Source organism: Sphaerodactylus townsendi, linkage group LG05, assembly GCF_021028975.2.
Source record: "Sphaerodactylus townsendi isolate TG3544 linkage group LG05, MPM_Stown_v2.3, whole genome shotgun sequence".
NCBI classification, from domain to species: Eukaryota; Metazoa; Chordata; class Lepidosauria; order Squamata; family Sphaerodactylidae; genus Sphaerodactylus; species Sphaerodactylus townsendi.
Window position 1 is genome coordinate 24066876 of NC_059429.1, and position 23906 is coordinate 24090781.

The 23906-nt window shown below is 46.1% G+C and overlaps 1 protein-coding gene across 1 annotated transcript in view; it reads left to right on the forward strand.

Annotated features, from left to right (window-relative positions):
* The window catches only part of LOC125432578 (ADAMTS-like protein 2), a 37670-nt gene that overhangs the window by 452 nt on the left and 13312 nt on the right, over positions 1 to 23906 (forward strand). The window contains 11 exon segments of the mRNA XM_048496262.1: positions 2044 to 2186; positions 8180 to 8255; positions 10422 to 10524; positions 12612 to 12727; positions 12730 to 12759; positions 15233 to 15356; positions 18599 to 18679; positions 20503 to 20678; positions 21145 to 21562; positions 22862 to 23282; positions 23799 to 23905. Coding sequence (XP_048352219.1) covers positions 2044 to 2186; positions 8180 to 8255; positions 10422 to 10524; positions 12612 to 12727; positions 12730 to 12759; positions 15233 to 15356; positions 18599 to 18679; positions 20503 to 20678; positions 21145 to 21562; positions 22862 to 23282; positions 23799 to 23905 — 1795 coding nt within the window.

The following is a 23906-nucleotide window of genomic DNA, read 5'->3' on the forward strand; positions in this document are numbered from 1 at the left end:
TGACGCCTCCGAGGGAACGGATGCAAGTCCAGGCAGGCGCTTTGGGTCTGGCATGTGTGTTGCAACCAGACGCGCTTTGGAAAACCCGTGTCTCAGCAATTAAAAGTGACCCCCCCCCCCGACTAAAATATCGCAGAGAGCTGAAGACACGGGTCTCCCAGCGCACGTCTGCTTAGATGGTATTCTTCTCTTCCGGCCGCCCCCTCCCCAGCCTGCGCTTAGCCAAACTTAAGCAACAAGAATGGAGGGGGTGAACTGTTTTATTTCTCCAAAGGAAGAGGTTCTTCCTGTTAAGAATTTTGCTCTTCTCTCTCGCTTGCTCATGATAATTCAGTGGTCATTTATTTGAAGGGATTCTTCCAAAAAGCATTAAAACGCTTTTTGAGCTTCCTGGGATAGCATGGCAGATGGGTAAATACTCTTAACACCAGGTAGATCTTTGTTGAAGAAGAGCGAATATACAGTTTGCCAGTTTGTCTGAAAACCGTCCCTGAAAACCAGGATGCTGCCTGTGAAATCTTAATGATCCTGATCCTAAATATTATATAAGCAAGGATATTTTAGCCAATATGGTAGACTGGGGTCGAATCTGGAGACCCAGGTTCAAATTCCCACTCTGCCATGGAAGTTTATTGGATGATGCTGGCCTTGCTCTTGGCCTAACCCAGGGGTGTCCAACTCTGGCGCCCCAGATGTTCATGGACTACGATTCCCATCAGTCCCTGTTAGCATGGCCATCGCAGTGGAATTGTAGTCCATGAACATGATGGGGATCGTAGTCCATGAACATCTGGGCTCCCCGACCTAACCTATCTCACAGGGTTGAGCGGGCATGGGCCGTTTGTGTGGCGTTTGTGGCCAGAGATACCTTCTGACCTGACAGAGAAGCTCTAATTAAAGCTCTATGCTCTTTAATAACACTCTCCGTCTCCCTGCAGCTGTGAAAAAAAACACCCTCCTTGGCCAAGCCCTTCTTCTTATTACAGAACATCCATTCAGAGGCCAGCATAACCTCTGTCATTATAAATTACAGAGGGGGGAAAAAGTTCACTTTAATCCACACTCTCTTCTCCCCCTCCCAGCCGGCCAGATTTTACGGGTCACCACAACCATTGTGTCCCTGTTTCTCAGAAGCTTATGAAGAAAAGCTCAGCCACTTCCTCGCCCCCAGGGGAAACATTCCACCCTGCAGAAAGTGGACTGTGCATTCCCAAACAAAGCCAGGCCAGACTACTCTGTTCTGTTTCCCAGACCTGAGACATTTCCCCTCCTGAAAGCTGAGGGCACACTTCTGTTCAAAAACAGTTCTCTGTGTTCAGATGTTGCCGTCCTGGGCAGAGTCCGCAGGGATGTGCCACAACTGTTTGTAGTCAGGAGAAGCTCGTTGGCTTGATTTCTCCCCTTCTTGCATTTTATTCTCACAACCACCCTGCAAGGAAGGTTAGGCTGAGAGAGAATAAGCAGCTCTAGGTCATCTAGTGAACATCAGGGCAAGCTTGAACCTGAATCTTCCAGCTTCTAGTCCAGCACTTTAGCCCCTACACTACACAAGCTCTCTCACCCAGGTTCTTGCATTCAAAATCTACTGCAGTATTTGCTTTATTATAATTATTGAATATTTTGTAGATTAAAAAACTGATGGCTAGACATATTTCCCCAAATAAATATGCATAGTGGTTGTAGTTAATATATTTGATTATTAGCATAGCAGTGGTAATTAAGTGAGGAAAAGTAAGACTCCCCCGAATTAAAATCTTTAAATATAGCGCTTTATATTCGTTGTATGATTGTTTTGGTTTTTGTTTGTTTTTGTATCCTATTTTTGATGTTTTTGTTTTCTGTATTCTTGATATTTGATATAAGTGAGAAAATAAAGTATGTTTTTAAAAAGAAAGTGCGCTACCAGATTTGTTTCAGTAGGCATGTTCAAGTTGCACATTTCAGTTTGAACCAGATAAAAAAAGTACGTGCCTAGTAAAGAGCAAGCAAAGCAGAAGAAGTGACCTGGGAGTTCTTAAGCTAACCATTCCCTGTTTCTGTCAGGACAGTAGTGAGGGAGAAGATGCAGATGGGACCTGGAATGAAGAGGTGACCAAGTGGTGGGGCGAATGGAGCTCTTGGTCCACGTGCTCTCGCACCTGTGGAGGGGGTGTGATGTCGCGGGAAAGGCACTGTTTACAGCAGCGGTAAGTAAATGAACAGAATTCACTGACATTTGTGGCTGTCCTGTGGAAGTTTCATTAGCAGAATGCCCCTGTTATACCGTAGGTTGGATCCATTCTCTACGATGTGGGAGCGTTCATTTAGACATCCACTTTGACAGGAAGGACCTTCTTGGTCATAATTAAAGGTTATATATGTTGTTAGAAGATATAAAGTTCTTTTGAATACAGTTTAAAAAGCAAAGTGGCGTGCTTTCAATGGGAGCTCAAAGCTATGCTTGGATTTGGTGGTAGAGCGCACGCTTCCTATATAGAAGGTCCTGGGTTTAATTTCTACCTTCTCAGACTATTAGTGGTTGGAAAAACTTCTCTGCCTGAGATCTTGTCACCATTAACAAACTGGGCCAGCAGTCTGCCAGGTTAATATGGCAGGTTCAGTTGCTAAGGTTCATAATATTTAAAAAAACAGAAATCGTGAGAACATTAAACTCTGAGTTTGGGAAATTTATTAAACATTGAAGTTAGGTAGATATTTGCTTCTGTTCTCGTTCTTGAACTGTGTTTTTTTGAACAGGGTTTTTTTGTTTTGCCTGTGGATTATAGTCTCCACTGTTGATTAATGTCCTGTGGAATTCTCCAGTTCTGTTGTAACAAAATCATCCATGTCAAAGATCAACCAGTTTATGCCTTCTCAGTTTTATTAAAGGGTGAAAGTACAGCACAGAGCGTGGCATTGGGCTGTCCCTCTCAAGGATAGTCCAGGAGACTTCTCTGAATGTTCAGTTTTCTTCTTCTAAAAAAACCCAGTCACTGGCAAGCTGAACACAGTTACACCTTTCAATGGACACCCAGAGTCAGTGGGCTTAAGAAGAAGCAATTCTGCTCAGGATTCTGCAAGTCTCTGTTCTCACATTTTTCACTTGCTAAAGAGATGGACAAAGATGCAGTTAGTATTTTAGTCAGTTGCTCATTAAGAAGGAAATCTTCTCCATCCTTTCAGAGTTGCATCAGTGACTCAAAGGCAGATTCCGCATGGGCCAAAAACAGTGGTGTGAAAACGGTGTAAAATGGTTTAAAACGGTGTAAAAGGGTTTACACTGTTTTCACACCGCTGTTTTTGGCCCATGCGGAATTCACCAAAGGCACTGGAATGAGTGACAGGTGTTTAGTAAATGAGCAATTTTTAGAGAGTTAGCATCCAGTGCATCCAGTAACTTCAGTGTAAACATAATGGAAAGGGTTGCCAATTTCCAGGTAGGGCCTTGAGATCTCTCAGAATTATGACTGGTGACCACACTACAGACATCAGTTTTCCTGGAGATTAATAGCTGCTTTGAAGCGTGGACATTATGCACTGCTGAGGCCCCTCCCCTCTTCAAATCCTCCCCTTCCCAGACTCCACCCTCAAATTCTTTGGGAATTTTCCAGCTTGGCATTGACAGCTCTATTAATCAACCACTTATTTAAAAAGTGGTTGCTGTCTTGCAATCACTTTCCATCCTACGCCACTTTTCCATATAGTCCATCTCTCCAAAATTTTTGACTTTGACTTGGAACAACACACAAGGAATGAATTTTTTAAAAATTAATTCATGGCTTGTGTGAATTCAAGTCAGCTGGGCTTTTGATAAGGTATAGAAGAAGAAGAAGAAGAAGAAGAAGAAGAAGAAGAAGAAGAAGAAGAAGAAGAAGAAGAAGAAGAAGAAGAAGAAGAAGAGGAGGAGGAGGAGGAGGAGGAGGAGGAGGAGGAGGAGGAGTTTGGATTTATATCCCCCCTTTCTCTCCTGCAGGAGACTCAAAGTGGCTTACAATCTCCTTTCCCTTCCCCCCTCACAACAAACACCCTGTGAGGTAGGTGGGGCTGAGAGAGCTCCAAGAAGCTGTGATTAGCCCAAGGTCACCCAGCTGGCATGTGTGGGAGTGTACAGGCTAATCTGAATTCCCCAGATAAGCCTCCACAGCTCAGGCTGGGAATCAAACCCGGTTCCTCCAGATTAAATACATGAGCTCTTAACCTCCTACGCCACATAGTCAGGTATTCTGCAAGGATAACTGGGCACAAACCAGAAACACCAAAGTCCAGAGCTGGCTTCCAATCCCGACTTGGCTCTTCTCTCATCAGGCAAGCCACAGACAACTCAGTGCCCAGAAGGCCCTTACCCAGAGAGGGAGGCAGCAGGGAACCCTGGATCAGTGGCCAGCAGGTGAAATTGACAGATCCAGCTACGTAGCAGTTCCACTGCTGCTAGAAAGGAGGCTGGAGACCTGGACAGCTCAGCAGCAGCTTATAGATGTGAAGGCCAGCAATAGGAAAGAGTAAGAAGATGGAGGAAGGAGGCTTTTAAAGACCAGTAGGGAGAACAAAGAACGGACAGCCCTGAGAGTGGATGCCCACCTTCCTTTTATCATTTTCAGGAAGAGGCAGGTGGGTCCAACCCTGATTGGGGCCAAGGTCCAGGGGGTGAGCCCAAGAGATATATATAAGGGAGGGAAACATTGGGTAGGGTCCACAGGGGCAACAAGTGAGAGAAAGCGCAAAGGTGTGCTCATTTGGGAGGGAGGAGGAGGACTAGGATGCCTAAATGGCCTTTCCTTCCCATTTTGGCAGGGAGGATGGTCCAAAACCATGCAAGATGGCAGAGGGTTGGTGAAGCAGTACAGCAGAGGGGAAGCCTCATGAACAGACACAATCCGTGATAACTCCTGGAAAAGAAATAATATGGTTCCAAAAGATCAGAATTGAAAAATGCTGCGGACTGGACTATATCCTACCTACTTGGCCGAGTTAAGCACAGAGCCTTTCTCTATACCAAGTACCACTCACTGCCCCTTCGCCAGCAGTGATGTCCAGTGTGGGCTCCACTACACCTGTCAAGGTGTTTCCTGTTTGCATCTGAAGTCTTGGGGATAAATTCCAGAGGGTCCTGAATGGAACACAAAAATTCAGGGAAATTTGGGTTTCCCCTAGTCAACAGACTTAATAGGTGGATTCCTGGGCAAGTATGTCATAAGCATGAGTGGTTGGCTTGGCCATAGTCATAGAAGCGCTCATATTTATGGGCTTGGAAGCTTCTCATAGCCACAAGATATCTTGAGACTGGCGTGGCCCATAGAGAAGCCAGTTTGGCCTGATTGTAGGGTTGCCAGACTCCAGCTGCAGCCTGGAGATCTCCTGGAATTACAACTGACCTCCTATTGATAGAGATCAGTTCTCCTGAGGAAAATGTCTGTTTTGGAATGTAGACTTGATGGCATTGCACCCTGTTGAGGTCCTTTCTCCTCCCCAGACTCCAGGCTGGCAACCCTGCCTCACTCCCGTGGCATCCATCTTGTGTTCTACTCATTCTGACAATCCCCAAAGTTTCCAGAGGTTCAGCAAGGTTGGGGGCCCCTACTGCAGAGGGAGGCTTCACACTTAAGGAATAGTAAGATACAATCTACTCTCTTCAGAAGAGGAAGACTAGCCTTAAAAAAAGATTTTTAGCACAATTGCATTTCCTTCTGAGGCCAACTTTGTATGGCAGGGTTACTGGAGTCTCCCTGACAGGTACAACAACAACAACCACCTTTATTTGGCATTTAAAAATAGGTTCTAGAGCATTGCCAGACCTTTTTGAAATACAAATCAAGAGTACATTCAAAGCGCAGATAGGAAGACTGTATATAGCAGTATACATTACTTAGAAAGTTCTGTCACTTGTAAAAGAAATTTTGCTAGTTTTCCCAAGAGCATGACATCTGTGTTGTTTAACAGAAACTCCACAACAGAACAGTCAGAGTCACTTTCAGATTTGTCTAGGGCCAGCCTGGGAGAGAAATTCCTAATGCCCACATATCTCGGACAGTCAAGAATAATGTGAGCAAGAGTCTCCACTTGATTTTTACAGTGTGGACAAACCCGATCCTGGAGAGGTATGGATAAGTAACGACCCTTTGTAATGGCCGATGGGAAGGTATTGGATCTGGCCCTTGTGATAATCCATCTCTGTTGGGATTCAGTTAATAATTCAAGATATTTGGCTATGTGCCCCTGTTCCGGTATTATTCCGACAGAGAGGGGTGAGCATGATTTATTTGCTTGCCCCATATTTCCTTGCTGACTGTGAACCCCTCAGACGAGGAAGATGAACAGAGAGGAGAATGCTAAACAAAAAGGCGAAGCTGTTGTTACCATGGCAGAAAAATCAATACATATTTTAAATATCCCAGGAGCAGACATTCTAGCTCGGTCACACTTCTCGCCACTGTTTTCCAGCTTAATTACCTCTTCGTTCTTAATCTGTGTTCCTACTGTTTTTGACATCATTGTATTTCTTGGTCCCCACTGGCTTCATTATTCACCCCCCACCCCCCACCCCCCAGGTCCAGCAGCCAACATTCCCAGTTCCTTCCTTAACTGAATGGTGACAACGGGAATTTGGATTTTGTTCTCATGAATTCTCTCATCCTCAGCCCACCCACTCCAGTTCCCCTCTGGTTGGTCCGCAAGGGCGATTCAGAAGCCCTTACCTCCACTCCAAAGAGCTGAATGTGACCCCTGGAGAGGCACCTCTTAACCTGCTACTCTAGATCCTGCCGGGCTAATGAGAGCTGGCATCCAACAACCCCCCCAAAATTCCTTTCTATTCTGCATGAATGCACTTCTGAGCAGAGGAAGCTTGAACGAGCCCCCCTTCCTTTCCTCTTTCCTTCCGTCAAAAGGAAAAGGGGGAGGCAAAGCCCCTTTGCCTTTCATGTAGGCTGGCTGGCTGCATAATTAAGGTCCGGATATGCCGAAGTGCCTTCCGTCTGGAGAGGGTAGTGATTCTCAAACACCCTTGGAAATAAACTGTGCCATTCACAAAACATGCACAGGAGTCCTTCTCTGTCTCTTTAAAGAAAACTTTCTCTCTTGGTAAAGAATGTACGGATTAGAGTTCAGGTGGCTTATCTTAAAAATACAAGTTTTAAATCTGCCTGCATTAAGTGAAGCCCTGTAACAGGAGGAGTTACAGGTTTGCTCATCAAAACCGCTGCAAGCCCATATCCCCCATCTCAAAGGAACAAAATTCATTTCTGGAAAGCACAGGATATAAATCTTTTAAATAAATGTACACATATTACTCTGTCCTTCAGGCCTGAGCCAGATGGCCTTCAGATTCAGTGAAATATATATTCAGAGGAAGTCTCCTCTCCCCAAGGCAGGTCTAGTGTTTGTTCTGTTGGAATCAGAGCTCTTTTGGACTCTTTAACATGTGCTGTGTGTCTTAAAGGAAGGCTGGCAGGATGTGTTTAAATTTTAAAATGAATAATTGCAGATCTTTGCATCTGTCTAGATGACACATGCTGAAAGCCTTGAGTGTCTTTTAATCCCCAGAGAATGGGTGTTTCCTTCCTGCTGAAGGAGAGACGCTTTGCACATGTTCTAAGGTACTCTTGTTTACCAGATTTATTCACAGACTGAGCTTTGAAGACAGTTTATTGAGCTTAGGCACTGTGAGTTCAGACTTGGATAAAGTCCGAATGTAAAAGAAACTTGAGTGCTGTGTGGTTTCCGGGCTGTATGGCCGTGTTCTAGCAGCATTCTCTCCTGACGTTTTGCCTGCATCTGTGGCTGGCATCTTCAGAGGATCTGGATGCCAGATTCAGATCCTCTGAAGATGCCAGCCACAGATGCAGGCGAAACGTCAGGAGAGAATGCTGCTATAATTCTGACCGCCATACAACTCCTGAAAGCTCACAGCACTCAAAAATCGATTCCGGCCGTGAAAGCCTTCGACAATACATAAAAGAAACTGCTTGCCTCTAACCCAGCATCGGAAAGGAATGCTTTTATGTATAGCAGAGCTGGAAAAATAAAAAGAGAAGGGCAACTAGTTATTCCAGGGTGTTGTTATGGAGTTTCATGTTGCCTGTAGAAAGAGTGATTTTGAGCCCCTGGATCAGAACCTTCTGGAAAACCGGAAACTCTCTGAGGGTGGGGAATTTTGCAATGCGGCACAGCTCTGTCCATAAGCATATTCTTTTTTATCCTGTAGGCTACAAGCGTCTCAGGGGACCAACAGTACCATGTGTCTAGGCCAGTCCAAACACTACCAATTGTGCCAACAACAGGTAAGATTTGCACTATTTCCTTGGTTGTAATTTGGGCATTCGTCCGCTAGATGCCCCTCTTGGTGCCTTAGCAAATACAGTCTGCGTTTTAAGACGTGGACATTCGACCAGCCACCCCGATTATATAATCGACTTAATGTCTCCATAATTTCTTTAACTGAGAATAGGTCAGAAAAATGAGAAAGAGGATCCGAACGTACACTTTGGATGATAAAGGCTTGAGCTCGGTTATTTGATTTGGTCCAATCGAATTTCCTCTTGCGGAAGAATGATTCAGATTACTTGATTTCTCTGGGTAGAAAGTAAAATAGAGTTCAACTAGTACTAGGCTATTATTATCTCCAAGAAAGGAACCTGCAACCCCTGCCCAAGCTACCACTTTTCCCCTTCCCCACAGTCTTTTCTTCCCTCCCCCAGAAGCCTATATAAGTGACCTAAAAAGCTACTTGGATTTGATTCCCCACTCTGCCACCTGAGCTGTGGAGGCTTATCTGGGGAACTAGATTAGTCTGTGCACTACAACACATGGGTGATCACAGCTCTTCGGAGCTCTCTCAGCTCCACCCATCTCACAGGGTGTTTGTTGTGAGGGGGGAAGGGAAAGGAGTTTGCAAGCCCCTTTGAGTCTCCTTACAGGACAGAAAGGGGGGATATTAACCCAACTCTTCTTCTTTAGACAGAAACAAATATCCTTAGAACATGTTTTCCCAGAAGGCAGTGTTTTCCATATTTCCCTCATTCAATGCAAGGAAATATATGTGCACACCTTTTTTTTAAAAAAAATTGAACTTAATTTTACTCTCTGGCCCTCTCTGTTCAGCCATGCACTAGCCATAGAGATACCTGGGTCTTAGGTGAAAGGGTATTAATTATTTTAAACAAGGGGTACTTCTCCACCTTTGACCCCCATCACAGTCTATCACTATTTACAGAAGTTGTGTTTGTCTAACTATGTAATGGCAGTTTCTAGGTTCACCCCAGGCCTTGTCATTACCAAACTTCAGGCATTTTCAGAGCCTGGTTTGGACTGGAACAGTCCTTCCACACTGTTTTCACCAACTTGAAACAGCCCCAAGGATCCAGTATTTTCCTCATTCATGCCTCATCTAGCATCTGAAGATGCAGGTTTCCCCATTAGAGCAAACAGCACCTGCCCCAGGACTGTTTCAAGTCAGGAAAGTGGCATGCAAAGGAGACTTTACGTTCCCTCTCCCCTGTGCCACAGTCCCAGTGGCATACAGCTAATGGGGACATGGGGTATCCCATGTCCCTGGGCGCATGCTGTTTTGTTATATGAGGGGGCACTGGCCAGGTCCCTGCGCCCGGCCTCTCCAGCGGTGTGTTGTCCCAGCCGGCGCCTGGAGGCTCCCCTCGTGCCAGGGCGCTGCTTGTCAGCTGAGCTGTTCACCATGGCCACAGCCTGGTTCCCTTCCCCCTGGGAGGCCAGGGTGGGCAGGAGCTGGCCTACCACCATAGTGCCTGCCTGAGCTGTCTGCCACTGAGCCCCGCCCCCTGGCTTCCCTGCAGGCCCTGGGGAGGGCAGGAGCCGGCCTGTAGGGAGGCGGGGGGAGGAGGGGCTCACTGGTGGGTGGCCCAGGTGGCAGGCTGGTGGGCAGAAGCCAGCCTTCAGGGGGAGAAGCCCGGGAGAGGCTGGCCCAGGCAGGCACCGCACCAGTGCTCATCCTAGCCCCCTCTGAGCCGTCCCCTGAGCCCCAGCCTCCCCTGGTCTCCCTGCTGGCTCCTGTAAGTGGGGAGTGGGGGGGGGGGGGGGGGTCAGTGGCATGGGGAGCTTGTCATGCCACTTCACAGTCCTGATCTGAATTGGAGCCCCTCACATCTTGGGGGTGGCTGCTTCATTTCCAAGGGGCTCTCATACTTTTTGACTGCGTTTGAGGTTTTTACCACATTTTCCAATCCACTGCCTTGCTTCTCAAAGAGGGGGCACCTCAAAGAGATGCAGGACCAATTTAACCCTCATACAGAAACGAAAATATTTTCGTTTATTTCCTCTTTTAAGTCTCTGAGGGACCATGTGTGTTCTGCACCCCTCTTAATCCTCACAGTGACCTTGTGATTTAGGTCAAGTGGGGAGGGAGGGAGAGAACGAATAGTCCAAAGGAAGAAAGAAGATCAGATGATGCACTTAGCTTTTTTTTTTTTTTGCAGCTTTGCCCCGCCAACGCAGCCAGTTTCAAACAGCATCAGTGTGCCAGTTTCAACGCCAAGGCCTTTGGGAAGCGCTATTACCACTGGATGCCCCTTTACCCAGGTTTGTCATTGCTCAATGGCTCAACAGAAACTATAAATGGAGAGATAAGGACAGGGCAGTGTTTGCAAAGGTATTGGGAGATTAATCTCAGGAGGGTTGCCAAGCTACTCTGTTGTAACAAAGCTAAAACCAGCGTTCCAGTACTTTAAACAGATTAATGGCAGCCTATACTCAAGTCCACTCCATGAGAGGCATGATGTGTTCTCAGTTGGAAGATGAGTATGCACATGTGCGCAACAGTGAGCTCAATAAACCCCACAATGGCGTTTTCTGGATGGAAATAATATCCTGGGGGAAAACCGGGATCATACATACTAGGATGTGTTTGTATCTCGGTTTCTCCCTCTGCATGACTGCCCGTCAGCGTGTACAGGCCGGGAGGAAGAACTCCAGGCAATTGTACACGGTTTAGTTTCATTTTCAACGCCAGTGTTGCCACGCATGCGTAAACTGTCCTGTTCTGATTGGCGGTGAGGCGGGAGAAATAAACCAGTCCATCTCCACGGTGGTTTTTTTACGCTATGGGAGTGAAGCGTGGGTTTGTATTAATAAGTAAACATGAACCCGGCCGATTTATCACTTTTTGGAAACTCAGGGATAAGGGAAATCTCGCAGGGCGGGCCCAAGTTAAGCCCAGAAGCCATGCGGAAGTTGTAGCTGAACCGGGATGTTTCACCTCCTTATCCCAGGATATATGGTCTGCGCGTAAAATGCCAATGTTCCTCATAGATATCCAAACAAATTCTACAACCTGCTTGTATTCAGGCATCACGATTTAAGCATGGCTGAAGAAGAATGGGCACAATCCTGGTTTGTTGCCAGTTTACATGCATGCCTTCCTCCTCACAGACCCAGTAATGAACACAGTTTGTTCCCTGGTTTTTCCCCCATACCTGTGGTTACGTTGTGATGTCTGAACTCTGCAGCATTGCTTGCTGTGGCCCATCTGATGCCAGTAGAGGGCCAGAAAGAGAAGCCAATCAGCTTCTTTGCCACCAATGGCTGGGAACTAGCCCGGATCTGGGGGATGGGGGAATAGTAGTGCCTTCCTCTCTGTGCTGCTCCAAGCCATCGTTTGGGTGGCTTGGTCAGAGAATCCACCCCGCTCCAAACAGACTGAATTTAATTCCCAAGTTTATAAGTCTTCAGTCTAATTCTATTTTGTTATGTCATGCCCAAATGTGAGTTCCTGGGCAAATTGGGTAGTTGCAGAGTGTAGCCATATTTGGCTGCAGTAGAACTGTTAGATTTGAGTTTAAACACACCTTAGAGCGCGAAAAGATCCTTGGGGCAGGAGCTTTCAAGAGTCAACGCTCCCTTTTGACAAAGTATATCTGATTAAGGAAGCTTTGATTCTTGAGAGCTTCTATCCCAAAAATCTTGTTGGTCTCCAAGGTGCTACCGAACTCAAATGCAGTTGGACAAAATGGAGTCTTGTTTTGGCTTTTGGCTTCCCTCATAAACCAGGAAGTCTTCAGTTGCCCAAGGCCAGGACCTGTTTCTCCATCAGGGCATTCAATTTCTCTCCAATCTTCCCAGTGACAATCACAGACCAGCGATGCAACTGTGTACCTTTTAAAGTGTATACGTTAAAACAGCCAGCTCATGGGCTTAACAGCCAGAAAACCACTTGCCAATCACCACCAGGAGAGGGAGTCAAGAAGATGTGTCAAGTGGAATGTTCTTGCTTGGAGGGCAAGCATAAAACTGTAACATTTTCAAGGCACAAGACATTCAGAGGTGGCTTGCCACTGCCGGTCTCCACATCACAACTTTGGTATTCCTTTGTAGATCTCCCATCCAAATAGTTGCTAGGGTCAAGAATGAGAATGTGTGGCTAGCCCAAGGTCATTCAGCAAGCTTCAATGGTGCGAGTGGGGATTTGAACCTGTGTCTCAAGGTCCTAATCCAACACTTTAACCACTACACCACACTGGCTCTCAGCAGTACATTACTAAACCGTTGGATACCTTGTAGCATCAGCTTGCATTGATTCTCTAAAGGAGAGCTGCTGTGGTCTCACACCCCTCTTCCCCTGAAGTCTCTCACATCTTTCTCTCTCTCCGTATCTCTGTGTTCTGCCGTAGATGATTACACCAGCATCTCCAACAAGCCGTGTGATCTCCAGTGCACCACCAGGGGTGGAGAGAGACAGCTCATGGCACGGGCCCAGGATGGCACCTCTTGCAAAGACAGGACTCTCACCAAGGGGTCTGCATTACTGGGAAGTGTGAGGTAACATGAAGGAACCAAGAGCGGCTTATGTGGCTCAAATATGACCAGAGGTGGTTTTGCCTTTGATATGCAATGGGGCTAGGGTGCCATTAATGCTGGGGCACAGAAACTTAACAACATTGAATCAATTAATTTAATTCATAATCCCATCTTTTCCCAAAGCAGCTTATATCATTCTCCTCTTCCATTTTATCCTGGGGTAGACGAGGTTAAGAGTGTGTGACTTGCCCAAGGTCACCAATGTCTGTGGCACAGTGGGGAGCTGAACCTAGGGTCTCCCAGATCCTAGTCATACGCTCTAAGTACTACACCACAGTAGCTGTTCAAAACTCCTGGTCAGGGCTGTAGCACAGTTAAAGAAATCAGGCTAGCCATGCTGCCTTAGACCAAAAGGTCCATTACAATATTGTTGCGTTAACAAGTTACCTTGAATTCCAATGCAGTGAAATGCAGAGTAACATTTATCTCTGTCCATTTTTCCACAACATACATCACTTTATAATTTTCTGTCATGTCCCTCCTCCGCACCCACTCACACCAGGTTAGTTGTCACTTTCTCCCTGTTCTTTGAATGAAGGGTATGTAACTCCATACTCTAAATACAGTAAAGGGAGGGGTAAACTGAGTAATGAGGTGTAGAAGAAGCTGCGATTGGTATGAATTACGTAGTATAGCCGGTGAACATGGTGCTTTACGGAGCTACTAGCAGTAAAACCCACTGTCCGAACAAATACAACAGGCAACTGTTGGTGGGTTAACAATGCCCACTGGGGAGGCCAACCCCTCATGCCTTTTCTCCCCACTTGGCCCCGCAATTTACCACAGTAAAGAAAACCTTGCCTAATTATTCAAATTTTTAAAAAGCTTACTTACAGGTTGCCCCTCCCCCACACACAGACAGACTCCCCAACTTTGCAAGTGGGCTCTCCTTTCTCAGGTTCCCCCCTCTCCTCACACACACAGACAGGCATCCCTAACTTTGCAAACAATCTCTTCCGGGTCAGCTGTGTCTTTAGAGAGTTTGTCCCATGTTCCCAGGTAGGCACCACAGGGACCCGTGTTCCCAGGCAGGACTACAGGGCCCTAGTTCTGGTAGAAAGAAGCACACCATGGGGGGAAGAGGGGAGTATAGCTTCCTACAACAAGGGCTGCTGGGAAATGTAACCCCTGCCCCCCCTGGGAGGAGCTGGAATCTGGGTCCTCCCACATGGCCGAGGACTACACTTCTCAGCAGACCTCGCTTTCTCTGGTTCGCCATTGGGAACACTCTGCTCAATCATATAGTAAAATATGAACAAAAGGCCTCTTCCTGCCCTGAGGAGTTTATAGTCTGTGATGTGTTCTCAATGTCTGCTGAGGGCAGGAGTGGAAAGTGAGGGAAAGGGTTACAAGGGGAGAGGGCAAATAAATGCAATTATATTTAGATTAGATATTTAATTTATATACCGCCCTCCCCCAGAGGGCTCAGGGCGGTGTACAACACAATAAATAAACAATAACATAATAATACAGTAGGACTAAATATAGTAAGTTTAGGCTTAGAGTCAGTTGGGAAGGAAGATTGAAGACATTTGCCATTTCCCCACTGAGAAATTAAAGCTGGATACAACCAGGTTTCAAAAGAAACAGCACCTTTTCATTTCGGTTTCTCCATCCCCACTGCAGCGTGTGTCTAGTGAAGACCTCGATGCGTATCACAAATTCAAGCAATGTAATACTCTCCATGAACACGCAATCTGCTCTATGGGTCTTCTCTTCCTTGTCCTGATTGGCTGTTGTATTGTGTTGGGGCGGGAACTTTTTTTAAAAAAAAAAAATCCCGCAGCTACGTCACTATGTAAATGCGTAGGCAGAATTTCCCCACCTTCTGATTATGCTGGAGCGGGAACACTGCTCCACCCCTGATTGAAACTTCATGTTATTCTTATTTTCGTTTTTACATTCGAACGGAACCATGCATAAACAATTTATCAAAATCATTATACCGTAGCTTCCTATTTATGTTCCTTCATAGCCGCATGGCCTTAGCAATATACAAAAAAAAAAAGGCTGTGCGCAAAGCCCACTGTGCTCTGATTGGCTGGAAGGTTCGAAGGGCGGGAACAATAAGCCGCATCTGTCCCCTATTTCTTCCCACCAATCCGGCTTCAAAGTGTGATTGGGGAAAAAGGTGCACTTCAATGCAGGTTCTGAAGAAAAAATCCGCGGGGATAAGGGGAGCGCGTGCTAGGAACCAGAGTTGAATCCGTGTTAGAAGCACTTAAGCTTGATTAGAGGAGTTCTTGCTGAAACCGGGTTTTCATGTGAGTATCACGCGATAAATTGACCTTGGGGAATCGACCATTAAGAGCCAACCCCCCCCCCCCAACAAAAGAGGTGAAATTTGAATTGGAGTTTGATCGGTCTTTGTTAGTCCAGTTCATAGGAAAGCACTGAGATTTGAACTCTAAGCTTGCCTCCTTTCCTTCCGCAGCCGATAGGATGTGATGGCAGCCTCTATTCTTCCCAGGCGATGGATCGGTGCCGGGTGTGTGGAGGAGATGGAAGCACTTGCTACAGAGTCTCAGGCAGTTTCCGGAAAGGGATCTCACAGTTAGGTACACTCTGCTAATTGCATTGAGCTATTTCCTAAGCCAGTGATGGCGAACCTTTTCGAGACCGAGTGCCCAAATTGCAACCCAAAATCCATTTATTTATCAGCAAAGTGCCAACATAGCTATTTAACCTGAATACTGAGGTTTTAGTTTAGAAAAAACGGTTGTCTCTGAGGCATGCGTTACTCGGGAGTAAGCTTGGTGGTAGTCGGTGGCTTTGCTTTGAAGCAACCGTGCAACTCTTTGTGACCCTTTGGGGTGGTGACTATAAATCACATAATAAATAAAATAAAATAAAACTCTTCCAACGGGTGAATCACGACCCTAGGAGGGTTTACTCAGAAGCAAGCCCCATTGCCAGCAACTGAGCTTACTCCCAGGTATTAAAGAAGGTAGCCGCTTTAGTTCTCCACATGAAAATCAGTGGGGTTTAACAGCGCTTAACAGGGTTACCTACACTGCTTCCCCAAAATTAGGTCTTAGGTTTAATTATAATAATCAAGCCCAGTGGCCCAGGCCAGCCTAGATGTGTGTGGGGGTGGGGGTGGGGGCACTCTGTTCATGCATGCCCGCAGAGAGGGCTCTGTGTGCCACCTCTGGCACCCGTGTCATAGGTTCGCCACCACTGTCCTAAGCTGCGTCTTAAGAGTGACCTGCTGGTTTCTAACCAGTCACATTGCAAACAAGCGCCCTTGGGCTACAGAAAGGGAGGGTCTCCAAAACCTCCTTTCTATCAACCAAACCTGGGTCTGAAACACACACACCAAGGTTGAGTCTGCAGGTTGGCTTGCAAGGTGAAAGGTGAAGGATTTCTGAGCACTGCCAGGGCCGAGGGCCAGGTTTGTGCGGGGAAGCCACAGGATTGAACTGGGGATGTTGTGGTCTGGAGACAAAACTATTCCAAATAAAAACACAACCTATAAAAAATAAAAAACCCATCAGTGAAAGGAAAACGTATACTACAGAAAAGAGGCAGGCAACAACAGGGTTAAGCATGTGTGTTGGCTTAAAATAACAGGTAAGTATTTGTGTGCAGGTGCTAGTGCAAACGCTTAAGAACATAAGAACATAAGAACAAGCCAGCTGGATCAGACCAAAGTCCATCTAGTCCAGCTCTCTGCTACTTGCAGTGGCCCACCAGGTGCCTTGGGGAGCTCACATGTAGGATGTGAAAACGCAATGGCCTTCTCGCGGCTGTTGCTCCCGATCACCCTGGTCTGTTAAAGGCATTTTGCAATCTCAGATCAAGGAGGATCAAGATTGAGGTACAGCCATAAATGCGACTTCTCCTCCCATAGAAATCTGTCCAAGAAGCCCCTTTTAAAGTAGCTATCAGGTCGAGAAGTGGCCATCACCACCTCCTGTGGCAGCATATTCCAAACACCAATCACCGCGTTGCGTGAAGAAGTGTTTCCTTTTTATTAGTCCTAATTCTTCCCCAGCATTTTCAATGAATGCCCCTGGTTCCTAGTATTGGTGAGAAAGAGAGAAAAATTTCTCTCTGTGTCAACATTTCTACTCCTGTCATAATTTTGTAGACTTCAATCCATATCCCCCCCCTCAGCCGCCTCCTCTCCAAACTAAAAGGAGTCCCAAATGCTGCAGCCTCCTCCTCATAGGGAAGGTGCTCCAGTCCCTCAATCATCCTTGTTGCCCTTCTCTGCACTTTTCTATCTCGCATCAATATCTTTTTTTTTTTGAGATGCGGCTGACCCAGAACTGGACCCACCAGTACTCCAAGTCGCGGTCGCTACCACTGCTGCTTATATAAGGGCACTTGACAATCTTTGCAGTTTTATTATCAATTCCTTTCCTAATTATCCCCAGCATAGAGTTTGCCTTTTTTCACAGCTGCCATGCATTGAAGGTTGACATTCCCATGTGGAACTATCAACTTAAAGAGCAGCCAAAATCCCTTTCCTGGTCTGTGACTGATGATAGCACTGACCCCTGTAAGCGTGTTAATGTGAAGATTTGGATTTTTGCCCTAATATGTGCATCACTTTACATTTTGCTACATTCGAACTGCATTTGCCATTTTACCACTGAGCCCACTCCACCTAATTTATCAAGGTCCACTTGGAGCGCTCTTAATCGCTTTGTGGTTCTCACCACCCCTACATAATTTGAGGTATCATCTGCAAACTTAGGCCACCCACGCTACCCACCCTACTTCCAGGTCATTTATGAATAGGTTAAAGAGCACTGTGGTCCCAAAGAAAGCAGATTCTTGGGGGACACCACTCCCGACATCTCTCTCCATTGTAGGGAGAACTTCCCATTTACCGCACCCACTCTTTGTTTCCTGTTTCTCAATGACAAAAGCACAGTTTTTGATCCATAGGAGGACTTCCCTCTTATTCCTTCATTGCTGAGTTTTCTCAACAGTCTCTGGTGAGGAACTTTGTCAAAAGCCTTTTGGAAATCCAAGTAGACAATGTCCACCCGGTTCACCCCTGTCCACATACGCCTGTTTACACCCTCGAAAGAACTTTCTAGTAAGTTTGTAAAGACATGGGGATTTGCCTCTGCAAAAGCCATGCTGACTCTTTCTCAGCAGGTCTTGCTTTTCTACATGTTTTATAATTTTATCTTTAATGATAGATTCTACTAATTTACCAGGAACAGATGTCAAACTGACTGGCCTGTAATTTCCCGGGTCCCCCTAGATCCCTTTCTTAAAGATTCAGGTGTGACATTGGCCATCTTCGGAGAAGTCTTCAGGGATGGAGCCCTGATTTCAGGGATAAGTTGCATATTAATGATAAAGAGTGAGAAGATCCAGCAATTTCTTAGCTTGAGCTCTTTAGAGAACGCTCTTAGGTGGGAATGCAATCTGGGCCAGGGGATTTGGTAACATTTAGTTTTATCAATGGCTGCCAAGAACTTCTTCACTTGTCTACCACTATATCTTAAGCTAGTTCACCGGATTCGCCTCCTAAGAAGCTTGGTTCAGGTGCAGGAATGTTCCTCACCTCCTCTTGGGTGAAAACAGATGCAAAGAATTCATTCAGCTTCTCTGCAATCTCCCTGCCATCTTTTAGCACACCCTTTGTTCCTTTGTCATCTAACGGGCCTGCCGCTTCCCTTGCTGGCTTCCAATGCTTACCACCATTACTTGGTTTGACTCTGCTTTATGTTTACAAACACACCAGTCTAGAACTCCCAAAAGGAACTAACACCAAGAAACTGCTTTGGATTGGATTTTCTGATCTTGTTTTTTTTTATTGATTCCGCTTTCACAGGGTATGTATTTATCACTAACATCCCACCTGGTGCTATGGACATTCTTATAATCGAGCAAAGGAAAACTGAAAACATCTTGGGTAAGCAGTAGTAAAGAATGCCTACTTGGGGCAAATTTGTCCTTGGATTGGAGGGGAGAGAACTTTAGGGAGTTAATTGTAGGGTGTGTGCCCTAGGGAGCATTCACAGGACTACACTGTTGTCTCCGTCTTCTTTTGCACAAAGGCCCTAGACTTCCTTAAAGGTCTCCCATCTAAGTGCTAAGCAGAGCCGACCCTACTTAGCTTCTGAAATCTGAATTTGGGCTAGTCTGGGCCATCCAGATCAGGGCAATGGCAGACATACAGTATCACCAGTGGCGTATTTGCCTAGTGGAGGGTGCAAAAATTTCAGGTTCGTTTGTGTTTTTTGTATTTGCTAGTGTTTTTTCAGTTTTCAGCCTGCAGGGGACACAGTTTTTGGCTAACAGCACCAAAATTTCAGGGATTGTTTGGGAGACTCTCCTGATAATATCACCCAAGTTAGGTGAGGTTTGGTTCAGGGGGTCCAAAGTTATGGACTCCCAAAAGGGGTGCCCCATCCCCCATTGTTTCCAAAGGGAGCTAATAGGAGATGGGGGCTACACCTTTGAGGGTTCATAACTTTGGACCGCCTGAACCAAACTTCACCAAACCTGGGTGGTATCGTCAGGAGAGTCACTTAAAGATACCCTGAACGTTTGGTGCTGCTAACTTAACAATTGCACCCCTGACAGCAGGAACCCCCCAGATTTCCCCAGATTCTCCTTTTAAATCCACCCCCTCCGGCATGGGTTTCAAGGGAGAATGTGAGGTCCCCAGTTTCAACATTGAAAGTGATGCTGTTTCAGGGTGATGGAGAATCCACCCCAAAACAGCATCACTTTCAATGTTGTTTTAACTGGGGACCCCAGATTCTCCCTTTAAAGTGGATTTAAAAAAAGAATCTGGGCTCTCTAGTTTAAACTCCATTGAAAGTGATGCTGTTTGAGGTGGATTCCACTAGAGGTGTTTTGTGAGAGATGATGCTGACATTCGTGTGGTAAATGTTTTGCTGGGGGTGATTTGTGAGAGATGTACATGCTTAATACCCATTTGCACTGGCTTGGAACTGTTTCTCAGGCTAACAACCTACCTCATAGGGTTGGTGTGAAGGCAAAATTAGGAAAGAGAGTTGGTGGGGAGAGAGCCATGTATGTTTTGCTGGGGGTGGAAGGTGTTTTGTGAGCTGGTGCAAAAAATCATTGTTTGGTCGTGGTGGGGGGGTGGCCATTACCCATGCTCTGAGGGTGGTGAAGTGAGAGCCAAACTCAGATTTTATTTCCGGGCTGCAGTTTGCCTAGATACGCCTCTGAGTATCACAAGCTGTGCAACATTTTGACAATAATGAAAATTCCAGAATATACTTCAGTGATATGTTAAATGTTTCCATTAGGGCAAATAGTAGCTCCTGGGCCTTTAACATGTCAGGAAAATGGCGCAGGAAGGAAAGCTCAAGCCTCCTCTCAACACACAGTGTAATTCCAACTCTAACCAACCCCACGCATGCCAGGGAAACACAGAAATCCCAAAACATGCTGGATCAAATATCCTCATTGCTGCCATGAGAACCTTGTTGTAAGTGAATTGGCCCCTTGCTGTGTGTACATATTCCCATCACTCTTTGCATGGCAAGGGAGGAGCTGAAAGAGTTTACTGCCAGTACCTTGACACACATGGAGAAAGCGATGGGCATAGTGAGGAGAGATGGTCTTTGATATGCTGGGAGCTGAGTAGTATGGTCCTTGTGCTCCAAATGTCCAATGTCTCAAGTTGCCTGTCTTGCAGTAGACATCCATGTGAAAGACACTTGTTTGACTCTCATTCCCCTTCTTTCTCCTTTCTAGCACTAGCTGACGAATCCGGGCACTTCTTCTTCAATGGGAACTCTGCCATCGACAACCCACAGAACTTCCGGGTGGCTGGCACTGTGTTCAAATACCGTCGGCCTTCCAACCTCCACTCCGATGGGCTGGAGTATATAATTGCCCAGGGGCCCACCAATCAGTCTCTGAACGCCATGGTAGGCAAAAGAGTCTGTATGATCCATTGCTTCATTGCTGGTTTTGTGAGCCCCAAAACTGCCAGCAGAGTGCCTGATTCCTAGCCTGTTGAGATAAAGTTTCCATCTAATGCTGGCTTCCAAGTTGATTAAACCCCAGGCTCAGTTGGTTGCTTGACCAACCTGTGAATTTCCATAGCAGGTTGTTGAGACGGGCTGAGCAGGCAGGCAGATCTAACAGGGACCACAGCAGTCCAGCAGGTCAAAATTTTGCGTCTCCCAAGTCATTCTTGGATTGTGTCTTCCTTAATGGGGGCTTATAGGAGAGCAAACAGCTTTGGGTGGGAATGGAGTGGCATCTTCATAAATCTTGAAGAAATTTTTGTGCGGTTGGATTGAAGCTAAGTCCTAAAACAGTGGCATCTGATGTGGAAACTTTTGTTTCATCAGATTAAATGGATGTTTTCTCTTTCCTTGTTGAACTCAGTACTATAACTTTAATGGGAAAATGCCCCATGTAACTTATGACTACACGGTGCCACGAACGCTGTCAACCGCTCTGCAAACTGTCCCTCCAGCGTTCAAGATGCCTCTTTACCTTCATCTACCGGAGCCCAGCCATAACCAAGATGCAATCCCGTCCATTTCTCAAGATTTCAATGCCACTTGGATCTCGCTTGCAGCAGATGACCTTGGAGAACGTTTCCCACAAGGGGAAGAACATGGCGGCATGACCTTCAGTAGCCAGAACTTCTTTCCAAGAAATTCCACAACACCAGGCATGGACTGGGGCTGGAAACATGGGGAAGAGGGGGAAAGTTTTAGCTTCCAACTCCAACGACTATACCACGCCAATGGACCTGATGAAGCGGAAGAAGTGGGAGTAGGCAAAGAAACGGATTTGGGTAAGTATATTTTCTTGCTGATCTATTTTCTTAGACGTTGGCAACATTGGACACCTTCCAGTCTGACATTAAGCCACATTTGCTACATCCAGAAAATTCTAAATCTGTATTCAAGTTATACAGCCATCCTTACGTATGCAGTGCGGCTAACACACATAATTTCAGTCAGTCATAAAACTAGTCAATAATTTAACAATTAAAACATCTGACTTATGCAGTTTTTCCAGATGGCGATTTCAAATCATATAACAGATCCAATTCTTGCCCTAGTTTTAGAATATCCTGTTTGGGCAGGAGGAGGGGGGACAATTTTGGGGTCTATTGTGACACCATATAGTAAGTCGATAGCAGCCTCAGTGGTAAACTCAGCAAAACATTTCAGATTTACAGACTCTGCGGAATTGGTTGATATCTCGCAGGACCCTAATGTCCATCCGCAGTGAATTCCAGCAAGTAGGAATAGTGATGATAAAATTGCCAATGTGTTCAGTTGTAGGTGAAGAATAGTGTTGCAAATATATATCAGCAAATGAATATTAATTCCATCTCTTCTTTGGGAAAAAGGCTTTAGTTGGAAAGGTGGTCAACTGAGGCCCCTTCCGCGCTGGCCAATAAACACGGCTTAAGGGTGGGATAAAACTCAGGTTGGGGGGCGGGACTTCGCACGGATCCTGCTCCTAACTTGAGTCCACTCCATATTTTCCCGCCAACCTGGGTTTTTAAAGAATTGCAATTTGTGGGATTCTTTTGTTTTAACGTGCCTTGCAGGCGCGGCCTAGCAAATGCTGAGGGCAGGAGGTGCATTATGTTTTTAAAACTTCCAGCTCCCATCTATGAAGCCACGCAGGCACTTCTGGGGACATGAGGGGTCAGCAAGGCTCTGGGGGTTCATGTGTGCCTGCCTGCATAGCTGCACATTGGTGGGAGGTAAGTAAAAAAAAATGTGCCTCTGTGCGAAGGCCCTGGCCGAAGCGCTGACTGCCCATGAAGAGCCAGCTATTTGAACGGCCTGGGGCAAGGACAGGTTCATGTATCCCGCCTGCAACCCACTTCAAATTTGCTGTGTGGAAAGAGTCTGAGGCTCATTCCGCACATGCAGAATAATGCACTTTCAAACTGCTTTCAGTGCTCTTTGAAGCTGTGCAGAATGGCAAAATCCACTTGCAAACAGTTGTGAAAGTGGTTTGAAAACGCATTATTTTGCTTGTGCGGAAGGGGCCTGAGAGTATCCAGAACATCTCTGGCTCACTCGCAGCTGTTTTCTTTTAGATTGGCTCTCAGGTGTTGTTGTTTTTTTAGCTCTCAGACTCAACCATATCACAATCAGCACAGCCGTCCCTCATGGTGTACCCAGGCCCGAGCTAGAGACTGGAAGAATCGTGACGTCCAGACTGCGACTCTTCAAGAAACTGTGTCTTCGGGACCCACGAAATGCTGCTTTTTGCAGGGAATTGCACTACCTAGTGGTCAAGCTGGGAAGGAAGAATTCAACAGTGGGGTTTTGGAATGACCCCTTAGTAGAATGGCCAGAAGGACTGCGCAAACAGCCAGCAAATGAGAACTTTCTAGACAGCACGAAGACTGAGGCATACACACTAGATGAGGCAACAAACGACACTGTGAGGGTGACATCTTCCAAACCCAGCGCCAAGTCCAGCCTTCATAATGACTTTGGGAATAAACACCTGTCAGAACCTCTGCAGTCTCCTGGGACTGAAAGGTAAGATAGGAATACATTGCCTAGGGAAGGGTATCCAGTTGTCCTCCTAGGGGGGCAGACGTATTGAAAAGAAATTTTGCAGAAGGTCTTTCTGTCCTGTTGAAGACCAGCATCCTCTGAGCTTCATAGTTTGGATGAGTGACAGACATACAAGCAAGCTGAATTTATACATTCCCCTTCTCCATATTTCAGGCAGATTGTTTACCTGTTCCTCTTTTTAAAGTTCTGTACATGCATTTATCCTTCAGAGTACAGAACTTCTCGAGGGACTGCTTTATTTCTTGTGAAAACCTATTGAGTCTCAGTCCATTGAATGGGAATTAGTGGTCAAAACCATCACTTGGTTGAGAGGTTCACTAAGCGGTTGACTTTTTACCACTCTCTAGGCTGCTGAGAAATGGTATAATAACATCGGAGGGCCTTTTCTGTTCCCTCTAAGTAATGATCAGCAAAACTTTTATTTCTCATAACAGATTGTTCATCTGTGAGTTCACCAAAGCCCTTTTTCTTCTGCAGCAACGACTTTGAGCTGAACCCCCTCGGCCACGATGACATCAGCCTGGCTGACATGTATCGCTGGAAAGTGTCCGCCTATGCTCCATGCAGCTCCACGTGCACCTCAGG